Source organism: Prunus avium, chromosome 4 (assembly GCF_965620075.1).
Source record: "Prunus avium chromosome 4, drPruAviu1.hap1.1, whole genome shotgun sequence".
Lineage (NCBI taxonomy): Eukaryota > Viridiplantae > Streptophyta > Magnoliopsida > Rosales > Rosaceae > Prunus > Prunus avium.
The window spans coordinates 36,026,266-36,039,043 of record NC_142287.1 but is presented as its reverse complement, the minus strand read 5'-3'; the positions used below and the strand labels follow the sequence as shown (position 1 = coordinate 36,039,043).

The following is a 12,778-nucleotide window of genomic DNA, read 5'->3' as shown; positions in this document are numbered from 1 at the left end:
GAGGGGATGTGAAGACATCGCACGCGCCGAATGATGATGGGTGCCGAAGGCCAAAGGCAGATGCCGAATCATTGGGGGGATGTGAAGACATCGCACGCGCCAAATGATGATGGGTGCCGAATCATTGGGGGGATGTGAAGACATCGTACGCGCCAAATGATGATGGGTGCCGAAAGCCGAAGGCAGATGCCGAATCATTGGGGGGATGTGAAGACATCGCACGCGCCGAATGATGATGGGTGCCGAAGGTCAAAGGCAGATGCCGAATTATTGGGGGGATGTGAAGACATCGCACGCGCCAAATGATGATGGGTGCCGAAGGCCGAAGGCAGATGGTAGGAGGTTCCGAGGGCATGGCTCAAAAAGGGTGCCGAGAGCACTCGTGAAGGAGAACGACATAGCGTTTTGTGTTGTTTCCCACAGACGGCGCCAATCTATTTGCGCTAAAACTAGACAGGTAGTATGTAGGCCAACTTAAAGATGAGGTGGATGTTGAGGGTGAGGACCCTCAGTATGTAAGAGCAATCGGTAAATAAATAGACATGCATACAGAAGACAAATGTACGTGGTTCACCCGAATAATGGGCTACGTCCACAGAGAAGTATGTTCTCATTATAATAATGTGTGTATACATTGTACATAGGGTTAGACCCAAGGGGAAGAGGAAGAATACCGAAGGCTGAGGGCAGATGCCGAAGGCTGATGGCCGAAGACAGATGATCTGGCTGATGGCCGAAAATTCGTGGGCTTGTAAATGGTCTCATGGGTAAGCCCATGAGGCCCTAGTAGCCTGCCCAACCTCTTTCTTCCTCTCCCTCCTTTGAAGGAGAGGGGTCTTCTTTTATAGGGAAGGGAGAGTCCCCTTCTCTTGTGTTTTGTCGATGTGGGACTCCCTTCCCTTTGCTTGGATTAGCTTGGAAATACTTGGAAATGCTTGGCCAGATATTGTACAAACATATGGCGATAGACATTTCATCTTATTTTTCATGATCATCAAAGCTTCGTTCTTTTTCTCTTTTTTGGTAGAAGGTATTTTGTTAAATTGAGTTTACAACACGAAACTTGATTAAGAAATTCGGATGTTACTCGTACCAAAAAAGCAACCTACAATTTGTTTAGTTTTGTTCGACAATAAAAGCCCAATTTTCAGTTCTCTATTTTATATTGACAAACTGTAATTACGAGAGAAAAATAATTATGACACATGCTCTAGAAACAAAATGTAAAACACATTTGTTTGCGAGAACAAAATTATGATACACGCCGAGGAAGAGAATGTAAAACAAACAAATTTGTCCAAGGAGAGTGAGTGAGAAATTAATTTATATATACAAATCATTCTGCATCTGAGACTTCGTCTTCATCTTCCTCCAGAATGTAGACCAAGGCACGTTTTCTTGCAGCAAAAACACAAGCCACGCCTCTTGATGCTGTTACAACAAATTCAGCCGATATTTCAAAAAACAAAAACAAAAACACACACAATTCCCATGTTGGAGACACAAGTGATAGAACTTGTTGATTTGAACTCAGAAACAATTTTAAGAACTTACAACTGACTGCCAGTGGAGCAATAACAGAGTGAGGTATACTGCGAACCTTCTCATTCTCCATTTGCAAGTGAACGACAGAGTCCTATATGTACATGTTTTAGAAAAGTATCATATACCACAGAGCAACATGCGAACAGAGAGATCGGGAGTCACGGAATTTTTTTTATATTAAGTAATTTAATACAATGAATGTGTGAGGGAGCAAAGATTAGAATTACCTCTAGTTGATGCAACTTCCAGTAGTTTAGACCAGTGGATCTTGAGATAGATACAAATGGAAGGTCATTTGCTTGCACAATCATCATAGAAGCATTTCCAGAACTTTCAGAAGTGGCAGTTGTTTCATTCAATAACAGAACAATCTGACTTTCCTGTTATATATTATAAAGCACTTTAAGTGACCTTCCAAAAAACAAAAATTGAGATGACTGCACATGGTAACTTAGGTCTTTACCTTATATAAGGAAAGATCGGCACAGCAATAACCACCAGGGACACACAATAATACAGCTTCTAGTGAAGTATAACCCCTCTTTACACTGATCGAGTCATGCATAAACCCCCTCACTATGCCTATACAATTCGAAACTCCAGAGAAAGAATCATCTGGTATTTGGAAAGATATGTAATCAAGAAGCATGTGTTGACTCTGATGAGAAGAGACGGATTGGGAGGCATCCTATGGAGTATGAAAGAAAACAAAGAGTTAATGTCATTGATAGTGAATTTTAAGTATTGGAATCCCTTTTTGACTTTTCTGAATAATAGAACAATTTGCCGGTTGATCACACATGTTAAAAACATCCTTAATTGCAAAAACAATAATTACCTCGTAATACGATACTGACATCGGAATGGTGGAAGACAAAGATGCTGACGAAGGTGGAAGAGGGCAAAGCGGCAATAAATCCCCGCACAGTATCTTTCTTGAAATTGTAGTAAAAGGCATCAGAAAAGCCTCCTTAAAACTAAAAGAACAAGGGGGCATCTGTAAGTTCAAATAGAAAAAGCACGTACTATTCAAAGAAGACTGTATGTATACATGCTTATATGTGAGTGTGTGCACGCCCACTTGCTTGTCTTTGTCAATGACTCGGTGTTAAGTTAATCAAGCAGGATCTCATTTTCATTTCACATTACTTGGGAAAGTTTTGGAGTAAAGAATAAACAAATTTATACTTTCATGGTGACTGAAGTAATTAAGTTAAGTTTACCGGCTGCAGTAAAAGAAAAAAGAAATATGATAACTAGAACCACTAAAAACAGGAATGGTGATTTGAAATCATTAAAGCAATATTTCTCTGATCTCTGTCAGAGAGCTCACAAAAGATTAACATTTTCCTTTAACAGTAAATAATGATATGGTTACATTTTGAGGAATGGAAGCATGTCAATTTATGAGACTGCAGGTTCCATGGCAAAATTTATAGATGAGGGCATGGAAATCTCCCAAACTGAACTTATTCACCAACCATCTACGTACCTAGACTCCACCTGTTGAAATTCCTTGGCTAATGTCCTTTGCAGATATTCAAAATCTGAAAATCCCCCAAACTGAACTAATTCTTTAACTCTCTGCATTGTCTCCCTGAAAACAAGGCAACTTCATATTGTTTAGAGATTTAATATGAGAATCCATATACTTGCACAATTGCCAACATGCAAGCACACATGTCCATTCTTCATATGCACATGCATGTATACAGATGTGCACAAAATATCTGGTGTTTTTAACTTGGATGTGGTCTGCAGGCAATAAGGATATTAGATATCAAACCATCTGCAGCTATACAAAATAGATGGCTACAGATAAGCCATAACTATGTTATGCATAAAAGATACTAAATGATAGAATATACCAATTGAGAAAATGGTTGTACTATAGACTAGATTGTCTGTCATTGTAATTTAAAAACAACTTACAAACCAACTTCAATATGGTCATCGGCTTCTGATGCTTCCAGCAACTGCTTCACAGGATCTTGATCGTATAAAAACTTCAAGAATATAACAACAAGTTCACTGCCAAAGTGTTATGTTGTGAGTTAAAGAATATGCCAAAGTGTTATGTTGTGAGTTAAAGAATATATCTGGTAGCCAGATGAAACAAAGAAGAATATGTGGCACAGACCTATTGTACAGTAGAAGATGATGATCACTAGGTTCTGACATAAGTAACTTTATACATTTCAACAGCCAGTTGAAGAAATTTGAAAACTGAAAGAAAATACGTCAGAATTTCAGAAATTAAGAAACTTTTCATTTTGTACAGAACACAATCATCAAACTGCCTGAATTATTATACTTCTTCAGTTATTTCTAATATTAGTCTTCTTAAAAGTTCAGGTGGCTTTTTGGAGTTAAATACCAATTTATCTAAATTAACAGAAAATCATCTTAGTTAAGATATCCGAGCAACTATCATTTCTGACTACAGCCTATGTAGCAAATATAGTTGGCAACAGTGAAGGAAAAGAAAAGTAGGAAATCTGCTAGAACATGCATATAGTTATACAAGCAATATTTATTCTCCATCTGAGAACATTCTAAAATAAACGAGTTTTTAAGATGCAAACAAACCTGCTGCACCACAGTTGAAAGCACCCTAATAAATCGTTCTACTTGTATAAGTATCATTCCAGCTTTCTCTGTTGCATTATTGATGAGTGCCTCATCCAAACCAATACCCTGATATCTTGCTCGCCATCTTGAAAGTCCTCTTAGTTCGCCCATCCTGAATGCAATAATTTCTGCAGCAGGCTGGAAAAAGGCAGTTATGTTTAGTTTGCACCCAAACCCTTTGATAGAAGGAACATTAGAAAACAGGATCGTATATATTAGGCAGCAGGTTTACTACTTCTGTAAACATAAACATGGATCAAATTGTGAACTTTAAAAAAAGGTAAATAATATTTCATACTTCCATCAGTTTCATATCCATGTATGAGAAGCATTGTACTTTAATATAGATCCTGATCAGGGAACTATTAAGTGATGTACCTTTTTGTATAAGATGATACCAACAGAAAGTGGAACAAAAATCAATTGCTCCTAACAGGAAACTATTGCATCAACAGCAAGAGCTAACAATAACGCACCTGGAGATGATTTAGGACAATAAGCTGAAGTTCTTTCCCGGCTCCACAAACAGCCTTTGACACTCTCTTCACACCCTATTAGTAAATACACTTGTTGAATCCACTATGCTCTCATGTACACTTTTTAAGCATATCACTAAATGCTAATGTCAAAAGAGGTTTCTATATAGGACTAAGCATACCACTTCACCAAGAGAGTTAACTAGAAATTGATGAACTGCTGGACTAGTCCTTGCACCACCTAAAAGACTCAAAAACTCTTCTTGGGGACAAGAGTCCAGCCCTACATACAAATGGTAGGAAATGTATGAATGGAAAACTAAAATAAGCAAGAATTGAATCAAGAAAGACAGATACAGAGTCATTGAGAAGTTACCATTGTCAATAATCAGATTAGAAAGAGAATCAAACTTTTCATGAAAAGTGTGCATAGCGTCAGACCATTGCTTATGCATAACTGAAAGTGATGCCCGAATAACCTCAACCAATTCCTCAATGTTAGAAGCTTGTTGTGCCACTTGGTGAAGCTCATTTTTCCTACAATGAGAAAGACAGTCATAAAACTTTATAAATGCAGAAGGGAAATCAACAGTTGAGTAGAAAACATAAACAGGGTGCAATAATAAGCATGACTATGTCAACTACATCTAAACTGATGTCGGAGCCCAAAACTTTACATCTAGAGCAGATATTGGTGAGCATTGAAACAGTGAACAAAAAGATAAAAAGAATGAGATGATAGAGATGATAGAGACTAGCAATATGTGGTATCCTGGTTTTTATAAGAAAGCTACCTCTTCCAAAATATAGATGTATCAAGCACTGTGCAGTGTAAGCCACGCACACCATGTTGAGTCATTGACCTGTTTTCTGATTCTTTCCTATCTTCTCTCAATTCTCCTGAACATATGACTATCAAATGACAAAGATCTTTTGACAAAGCAACCTAATGACAACATGTAACAACATCAGCTTGATCTGGTAAAGTAGTTTTCTATTGACCTGCGAAAAGCTTCAAAAATGAAGCATATGACATTGAAGTGAAATAAAATAAAATAAAAGGTAAAACTGGAAATTATGATAGCATTAGGAAATGGAAAAATCCTAACAGAAAGAAATCTTCCATGACAGTAACTTTGCCATCAACTTTTCCCCATATGCAGAAGTATTAAACTGAAATAAGGATGAATGTACCTTGTGAACAGAAGCATTCTGAAGTCTGCACTCAGCTTTTGTATCCATAAGCGGAGTAGGAACACAGAAGTTGTGTATGTTCTGGCACATTGCAAGTGCGTTAAAAATTAAAGATAACAGAGGCAGTTAAGTGATATACCACACATAAACTGAAATAAGTAGTTTAACATAATAAAGCATTATCAACCGCATCACTTTTTAAGAATGCTTCAGATGTTACAACTTACAATTTTCCCTATTGGGAAAATCCCAAATATGCTGAAGCAAATGAATCCATCTTTGTCCCCACTACAGAGGATATTAAATCGTTGCTGTGAAGAATTTGACAGCTCTCGAAATGAATCTTCACTATCATCTATAAAACCAGTATCTCCAGATACCAGTCCAGGCATCCGTGGAACTCTTGGAGGAGGTGGGAAGAAATGAGGAGTACGGTCTTCATATGTCGATATGCTGCCCTGCTCATCCTGAAATTAGTTTTCAAGAAATGGATTGAAATGAGACCATACATTGCCACTCAAAAACAAACTCATCTCCCTCCTTCCCCACCCACCCAAAAAAAAATTTAGAGGAAAAATACTAACAAAGATGATTCCAGAAAGCTTCTATAAAAATTATATCAGAAATAGAGTCAGATTATTATTGTTATGTCATAAATTTGATATATATTTTTTCGTAAATAAACTCTAATCTCAAATTTCTAAAGTATAATGAAACGTCAGAAGTTCAAAAAAGTTAGCGAGTAAATAGGGAAGCAAGAGCATAGTTAAACATCCAGGCAAAAGTTTTGTAAGAAGAGATATATTTCTGGCTGAAATTTAACACCCACAAAAAAGTTAAAGTAAATAAAAAAAAAGTGATTTTCACCCACTAAACTCAAATTGGTGCATGGCCTACAATTAGATCGATAACGACATACTTTAGTCATCTGTCCATCCTCCTCCCAGTTAAGAGAAACAACAGCAACACCATGGGATTTTAAGCTTCTCAGCAACTTTCCATTCTGCCTTGCATTAAAAAATCATAAATGAAGAGGCAAAAAAATAGAAAAGCATAGGTTATACCTTCATATCGTAAAAAATGTTTATGCTACTTACTTCAACATCGTGCAATGAAACTGTTCCATCTTCAAGCCCAACAGCAATTGCTTTACCATCCGGACGCCAACATAATGATGTTATGCTCTTTCCTAGTCAAAATTCAGAAATGGAAAAGAAAAAAAAGTATCACTAAGCTCACACTCAAAGCACTCAAGACGAGCATAACATAAAATCAGAGAGAGAGAGAGAGAGAGAGAGAGAGATACCGGGAGAGACTGTCCACAACCTCTGCCAATTAAAACGGTGCAGCAAAATCTTGGAGTCTTCAGTTACCATAGCCAGCAAATCCTTCTCGGGGTTCCATTCTGCAATTTTAGTCTGCCATTCAAAATTCAAAGTTACAAAGACCGAATTTGGCACGCTGCCACATATACATTGGGGATTTTATTGAGAAATTGTAAAAGAAACCTGAGAGGCAACTGGCTTATCGAACTGAAGCTGAAAGGGAAGCACTCGTTGAGCCTCATCAGTTTCCATGGCAAAATCTGCACACAGAAAAAGTCAGTGAACCGCAGTTTGCTTGCTAAGAGACGCTACAAAATTACAGAACCTTAAATCTTGATAGCACCAGAATGAATGGGAGCAGAAACGGTGCCGTTTAGAGAAGAAGAAGATGATATCTGACTGAGCGGTGAACTCTGATCAGTGAAGAGTGAAGAGAGAGGGGGACGTGAGTTGTGAGAGAGAGAGAGAGAAAGAGATTGAAAATGAGGGCGGGCTTTTTTCTTTTTGGGTTATAAAGCCCGAGGCCCTGAACCGAAGGCCGTGGAAATCGAAAAATTCAGATCAAATGTCCAAAAACAAAAAATTAATCAAGAAAAAAACGCCGTTGCCGGGGATCGAACCCGGGTCACCCGCGTGACAGGCGGGAATACTTACCACTATACTACAACGACTCTATTGATGATATAGATTGAAAACAGATATTTCACAGCTAAGAACTTGTTTAAGAATTTCTTTCGCCTTGTGTTTCGTTTCTTCTACTGAAGCCCAAAAATGAGTCTCTGCTAAATTTGAGGCTGGGCACAAGTCACGACCCAGCTTCAAACTGAAGCTGCGGACCCTATTTTTGGCGGCAAGACCAAATACAGCCTAAAGCCAAGTAGCTAACGCAGTTGATCACTGAGGCTTAAGCTCAAGCTGAAGCAATGGGAGAAGAAGAGCAGCGTCGCCAACCCCATTCGCCCAACCCAGACACAGAAATTACCGAAAACCCAACGGAGCAAGACTACGCTTGGCCTGCGATTCGGTTCGATGTTCCTCCACAGAGAACCTACCACTTCTGCCACCAGTTCAGAGCTTCTCCAAACCCCAACAACTTTCTCAAGGGCGTCAAATGGTACATGTTGCACCAACCCTTGCTTTCTCATTCTTTTGTTTTCTTTCCAAATTTTGGTTTTTGATTTTGTATTTAATTTTTTGGGTTTAGGTCTCCAGATGGGTCGTGCTTTCTTACCAGTTCCGAGGACAATATGCTTCGTGTTTTCGCATTGTAAGTTTTCCATTGATTGCATTGTGTGGATTGTGGAGAGTACAAAAGGGCAATGTAAATTGTATTTGAGTAAAGCAGTGCCATTTGGTTTGGGTAACAATTTTCGGTTTTTTAGTTACCAAAAAAAAAAAAAATTTCGGTTTTACTTTCTTGCCTTTATAACTACTCAAAATGCAATTAAAAAAACCAACTTTCTCAAATTGCAAACAATGGTGTCCACTACTGCTAGCTTTATATTGGACAAAAACAAGTTTTGCTAACTATACTCTTGTTTGCTTCTTAACCAGACCAGATTATGGGAGTGATAATGTTAACGCGTGTTCTGTAGCTGCTGATGAAGGTAAGTTCGCTTTCAGAAGATATTAGTCTAAAATTTTATTATATTATGTACTAATATTAGAATATATTCTCATGAAAAGAATAAAAGTTTTTGCTTGGTATTATTTGAGAATGAAAGTCTTCATTGTCGAGCTAGCTTTGATTAGTTTGTATTTGCATCTAAGTGAAGTCATCCTTTTTAAGCTTTTATGTTTTTACTCTTCAGCTGCAGATTCCTATGCTGCAAACTGTGTTGTGAATGAGGGAGAGTCCGTATATGACTTCTGTTGGTACCCATACATGTCTGCTTCAGGTATCTTTGTAACTCTGTCATGGGGAGAACCTGTTAAGTTTATCCTATTATTATTATTATGACAATGAGAATCTCCATTTGATATTTCAAAATATATATTTTATAGCGGATGATGTAATACTCTAAGCTAAAGCTTGATTTGGAATCTTGGTTGGCATTTGCAGACCCAGTTACCAGTGTTTTTGCAACAACATCTCGTGACCATCCAATTCATCTTTGGGATGCTTCTTCTGGGCAGGTGCTGGCTCATTATTGCAAGTCTTCATTATGCAAATAAAATTAGTATCTTTGTAAAGTTTACCACTTGATATGTCATTGCAACATATACAATTCGGCTATTCCATGTTTAGATCACTCTGTTCCCTTGTATATGAAGTTCTGATATGTATTTGGGGATTCAATATTTGTGTATTTCATTAACTCCATTTTCTTTGGCTTAAAATTGCAGCTACGTTGCACATATCGTGCTTATGATGCTGTGGATGAAATCACAGCTGCCTTTTCAATTGCCTTTAATCCCACTGGAACGAAGTAAGCAAGATCTTCTGCTTTTTTTCTTTCTTTCTATTTTTCCTTTTTCAAAGGTTATACAATTTAATCACATGTTTTGTGCTTCATTTTTTGTATTATTACTTTCATGTTTGAGAGTAGAAATTTTGTGGAATTTAAATGGACATCGAATCCTGGATTTCAATATTGGACACTACACATGTAAGTTCTTAGAATGAACTGTGATATAACTGTAAGACACCATTTGGAAATGGCTCTATAATTGCCTCTAACTCATAATATTCACTCCCCTGTGTTTCTGCAAATTTGACAGAAGATTTAAAAGCATCGTATTCTTCAATTGTTTTGTAGGATTTTTGCTGGATACAACAAATCTGTTAGGGTGTTTGATTTACATCGTCCTGGTAGGGATTTTGAACAGTATTCAACTGTTCAAGGAAACAAAGAAGGCCAAACTGGTACGTGTTATCAGTTTAGCTTTATATAGAAGTTCCGATGACAAATTAAAAGAAGTTATGCAAGTGCACAATCCTCAGCATTTTTATTGTGGACAGGTATAATGTCTGCAATGGCTTTTTGTCCAACCCATAGTGGAATGCTAGCTATAGGTTCTTACAGCAAGACTGCTGCAATATATAGAGAAGATAATATGGAACTCTTATATGTATTGCATGGTCATGAAGGTGGGATTACACATGTAAGTCAGCATTCCTTATTGTTCATTTCACTTTGATCACAACTTCAACAGATGATCAAAATCATTTTCCTTTCAGGTCCAGTTTTCAAAGGATGGAAATTATTTATATACTGGAGGCCGGAAGGTAAATAGCTTCATGTGTTCGATTTTTTTGGTTGGTTGTTTAATTTTATCATATTTTGGCATTGGCTTGATTATTTGAAATGCAGTAAACAAGTTCTCTATAACAACTGTCAGTTTATGATGCGAGTAAATTTTTTGAAGTGTTTTATTAATATATTAGCATATGCTCTTGCTTTCTATTTTAAATGTGATTTTCATTGGCTTACATAAATTTTACTTGAAGGATCCTTATATACTATGCTGGGATATGCGCAAAGCTGTTGATGTTGTGTACAAGTAAGATTCTTTTTTATTATTTTCTCTAATTTAGAAAGTTATCAAGTATTCTGTACATTGAAAATCTTTTTTGCTTACATTATTTTATTTGCACCTTGGAATTAGGTTATACAGGTCATCAGAAGATACCAACCAGCGAATTCTGTTTGATATTGACCCACTCGGCCGACATCTTTGTACAGGTGGCCAGGTAGCGCCTTAGCTTTAAACTATGCTTCAATGTCCAGATGTTATGCCACAACCAAGTCAAAACCCTAGTTTATATTGATTTGTTACTTATCTGCTTATTTTGTGCATTTCGGTTTCAGGACGGTATTGTTCATATCTATGATCTTCAAACTGGACAATGGGTATCAGGCTTCCAAGCTGCATTGGGTAATTCATTTTGTATCCTATAAAGATGTGAGAACGCTACTTCAATATGACTTAGTCTCTTCTATTACCTAACAAGTTCTTCTGTTCTCTACACCACGCAGATACTGTTAACGGATTCTCTTTTCATCCTTTTCTGCCCATGGCTACATCTTCTTCTGGGCAGCGAAGATTTGTTGGTCCTGATGATGGCAATGAGGAATTGCATTTAAGTGGTAGCTCCTATGACCCTATGCTGAAACCAAATTTCTTCGTTTGGAGATATTTTCAATTAATTACGTTGTATATCCTTCTAATTGTAGTCTCCTATGCTAATCGTGTTTTTTTGTGTGTCATTTTCGCAACCTTTTTTTTTCCCAATCTCAATCATGATTATGGGTGCATGATCTGGTCATTCCTTAGGAGTTAGTTTGTATTATTCGGATCCAAAAGGTAGTAAGAGGCAGATAGGACTGTTCTTTGAGCTTAATTCAGTTTCTTATATGCCTGCTTTGCAAAGACTTTTGGATGAATTTGTGGGTGTTGTGTTGTAATTTATGAAATACTACTCGCGTGCCCTATACTATTATACTTGTTGTGGTGTTGATAACCACGAATGAAGAATCAGAAAGTGTGTTAGGTCATCCCTCTATCTTACTTCCCAGGCTCTTTAAATAACAAGAAGATACATGATAAGGTTCATATGAAACATGAAACCTGTCTGAGTATTAATCTAAGCTGCCCAACTTTTTAACTTGCATAACATAGCAAAAGGTCATTGTACTAATAGGAGGTTAACTGTCCTGGGTTATGCAGGTGAAGAAAACTGTGCTTCTGTGTGGAGTTTCTCTGTTGCTTCAGTGGTGGAGAATGATGTTAACATTGACGGTGATGATCATAACAGCCATAACCTGCACCAAGATCCCTAGTCGTATTACAATAGCTTCTGTCCAACGAAGTGTGCACTCGATAATCCCTATGAGCTTCGGTTACATTTACAGCTTGGCCTGTGCATCATTTGCCTAATTGTTGTATATTAATTGTATTACAAGGTTGCAAACAAGATCAGTGCACCTATATGTAAAACACAATTGTTTGAGCTCAATTTTGATGGGTGTATCGTACATTTCGACTTCGAAGCTTCTGCTGACTGAACTAATTTTTATGTTAATCGTGTTTTGTTTTGTTTTATTTTTGCCCTTTTTTGAGTGGTCCTAAAATTCAAAAACTACATAAAAGTAAATCTGACCAATCATTTTTTAAGATCACATTTTAAAAGACAATTAATAGTTGATATACTTAGTGATAATAATATTTTTATGGTAAATTTTCCTTTTAAATGGTTACTAATGACTTTTAATCTAATTATTTATCGGCTTACAAACTTAACATCTAACTTGCAGTGGCTAACAAGATAAAATTATTTATATCAAAATTTCCGATCACATCTCTCATAATAATAAAACCCACATAAAGTCCATCTATGTTAATGTGTGTCACATATGTACAAGAAGTGGTTGGTATCGACACTAAATTGAAACACACCTATCATTATTATATTACTAAACTTTTTTACAAGACGATGCAACGACAAGTCGTATTTGTTGTACATTGACCTCTAAACGAGCCCATGATAAGGAAATTATTTTGCAATTTAAAGGCCATGACTTCAAGTTGGAAAGGTTAGCAATATTTTCTTACGATATTAAATTCTTAAAAAGAATACCAAAATGAGTCAATTCAAAACCATTT

The 12,778-nt window shown here is 36.9% G+C and overlaps 2 protein-coding genes and 1 non-coding gene across 4 annotated transcripts; 1 reads left to right on the top strand and 2 right to left on the bottom strand.

The window, feature by feature from the left end:
• Window positions 1-1,213: 1,213 nt before the first annotated feature.
• On the bottom strand, window positions 1,214-7,672 carry APC4 (Transducin/WD40 repeat-like superfamily protein). 2 transcript variants are annotated; one of them, XM_021959697.2, is made up of 20 exons: window positions 7,497-7,671; window positions 7,355-7,431; window positions 7,153-7,264; window positions 6,944-7,035; window positions 6,766-6,849; window positions 6,074-6,313; window positions 5,847-5,927; window positions 5,447-5,598; window positions 5,029-5,189; window positions 4,835-4,935; window positions 4,653-4,727; window positions 4,135-4,314; window positions 3,686-3,771; window positions 3,478-3,576; window positions 3,038-3,142; window positions 2,384-2,522; window positions 2,009-2,233; window positions 1,773-1,925; window positions 1,555-1,636; window positions 1,214-1,431 (listed from the first exon to the last, which is right to left on the bottom strand). In XM_021959697.2, exons 2-20 carry the CDS (start codon window positions 7,421-7,423, stop codon window positions 1,337-1,339), a joined length of 2,331 nt encoding a protein of 776 aa, XP_021815389.1. In that variant the 5' UTR covers window positions 7,424-7,431; window positions 7,497-7,671; the 3' UTR covers window positions 1,214-1,336. The 2 variants fall into 2 exon arrangements, with proteins under 2 accessions (XP_021815389.1, XP_021815387.1); XM_021959695.2 differs by having other exon boundaries at window positions 4,835-5,189; window positions 7,497-7,672.
• Window positions 7,673-7,770: 98 nt separating this feature from the next.
• TRNAD-GUC (transfer RNA aspartic acid (anticodon GUC)) lies at window positions 7,771-7,842 on the bottom strand. The gene has a single exon. It is a non-coding gene; the product is annotated as a tRNA-Asp (tRNA).
• Window positions 7,843-7,912: 70 nt separating this feature from the next.
• LOC110757949 (Transducin/WD40 repeat-like superfamily protein) lies at window positions 7,913-12,165 on the top strand. Its single transcript, XM_021959698.2, has 14 exons — window positions 7,913-8,285; window positions 8,376-8,438; window positions 8,726-8,778; window positions 8,983-9,069; window positions 9,234-9,307; window positions 9,518-9,600; window positions 9,931-10,037; window positions 10,134-10,276; window positions 10,353-10,400; window positions 10,623-10,675; window positions 10,781-10,865; window positions 10,984-11,050; window positions 11,152-11,262; window positions 11,843-12,165. Exons 1-14 carry the CDS (start codon window positions 8,095-8,097, stop codon window positions 11,953-11,955), a joined length of 1,278 nt encoding a protein of 425 aa, XP_021815390.1. The 5' UTR covers window positions 7,913-8,094; the 3' UTR covers window positions 11,956-12,165.
• Window positions 12,166-12,778: the final 613 nt, after the last annotated feature.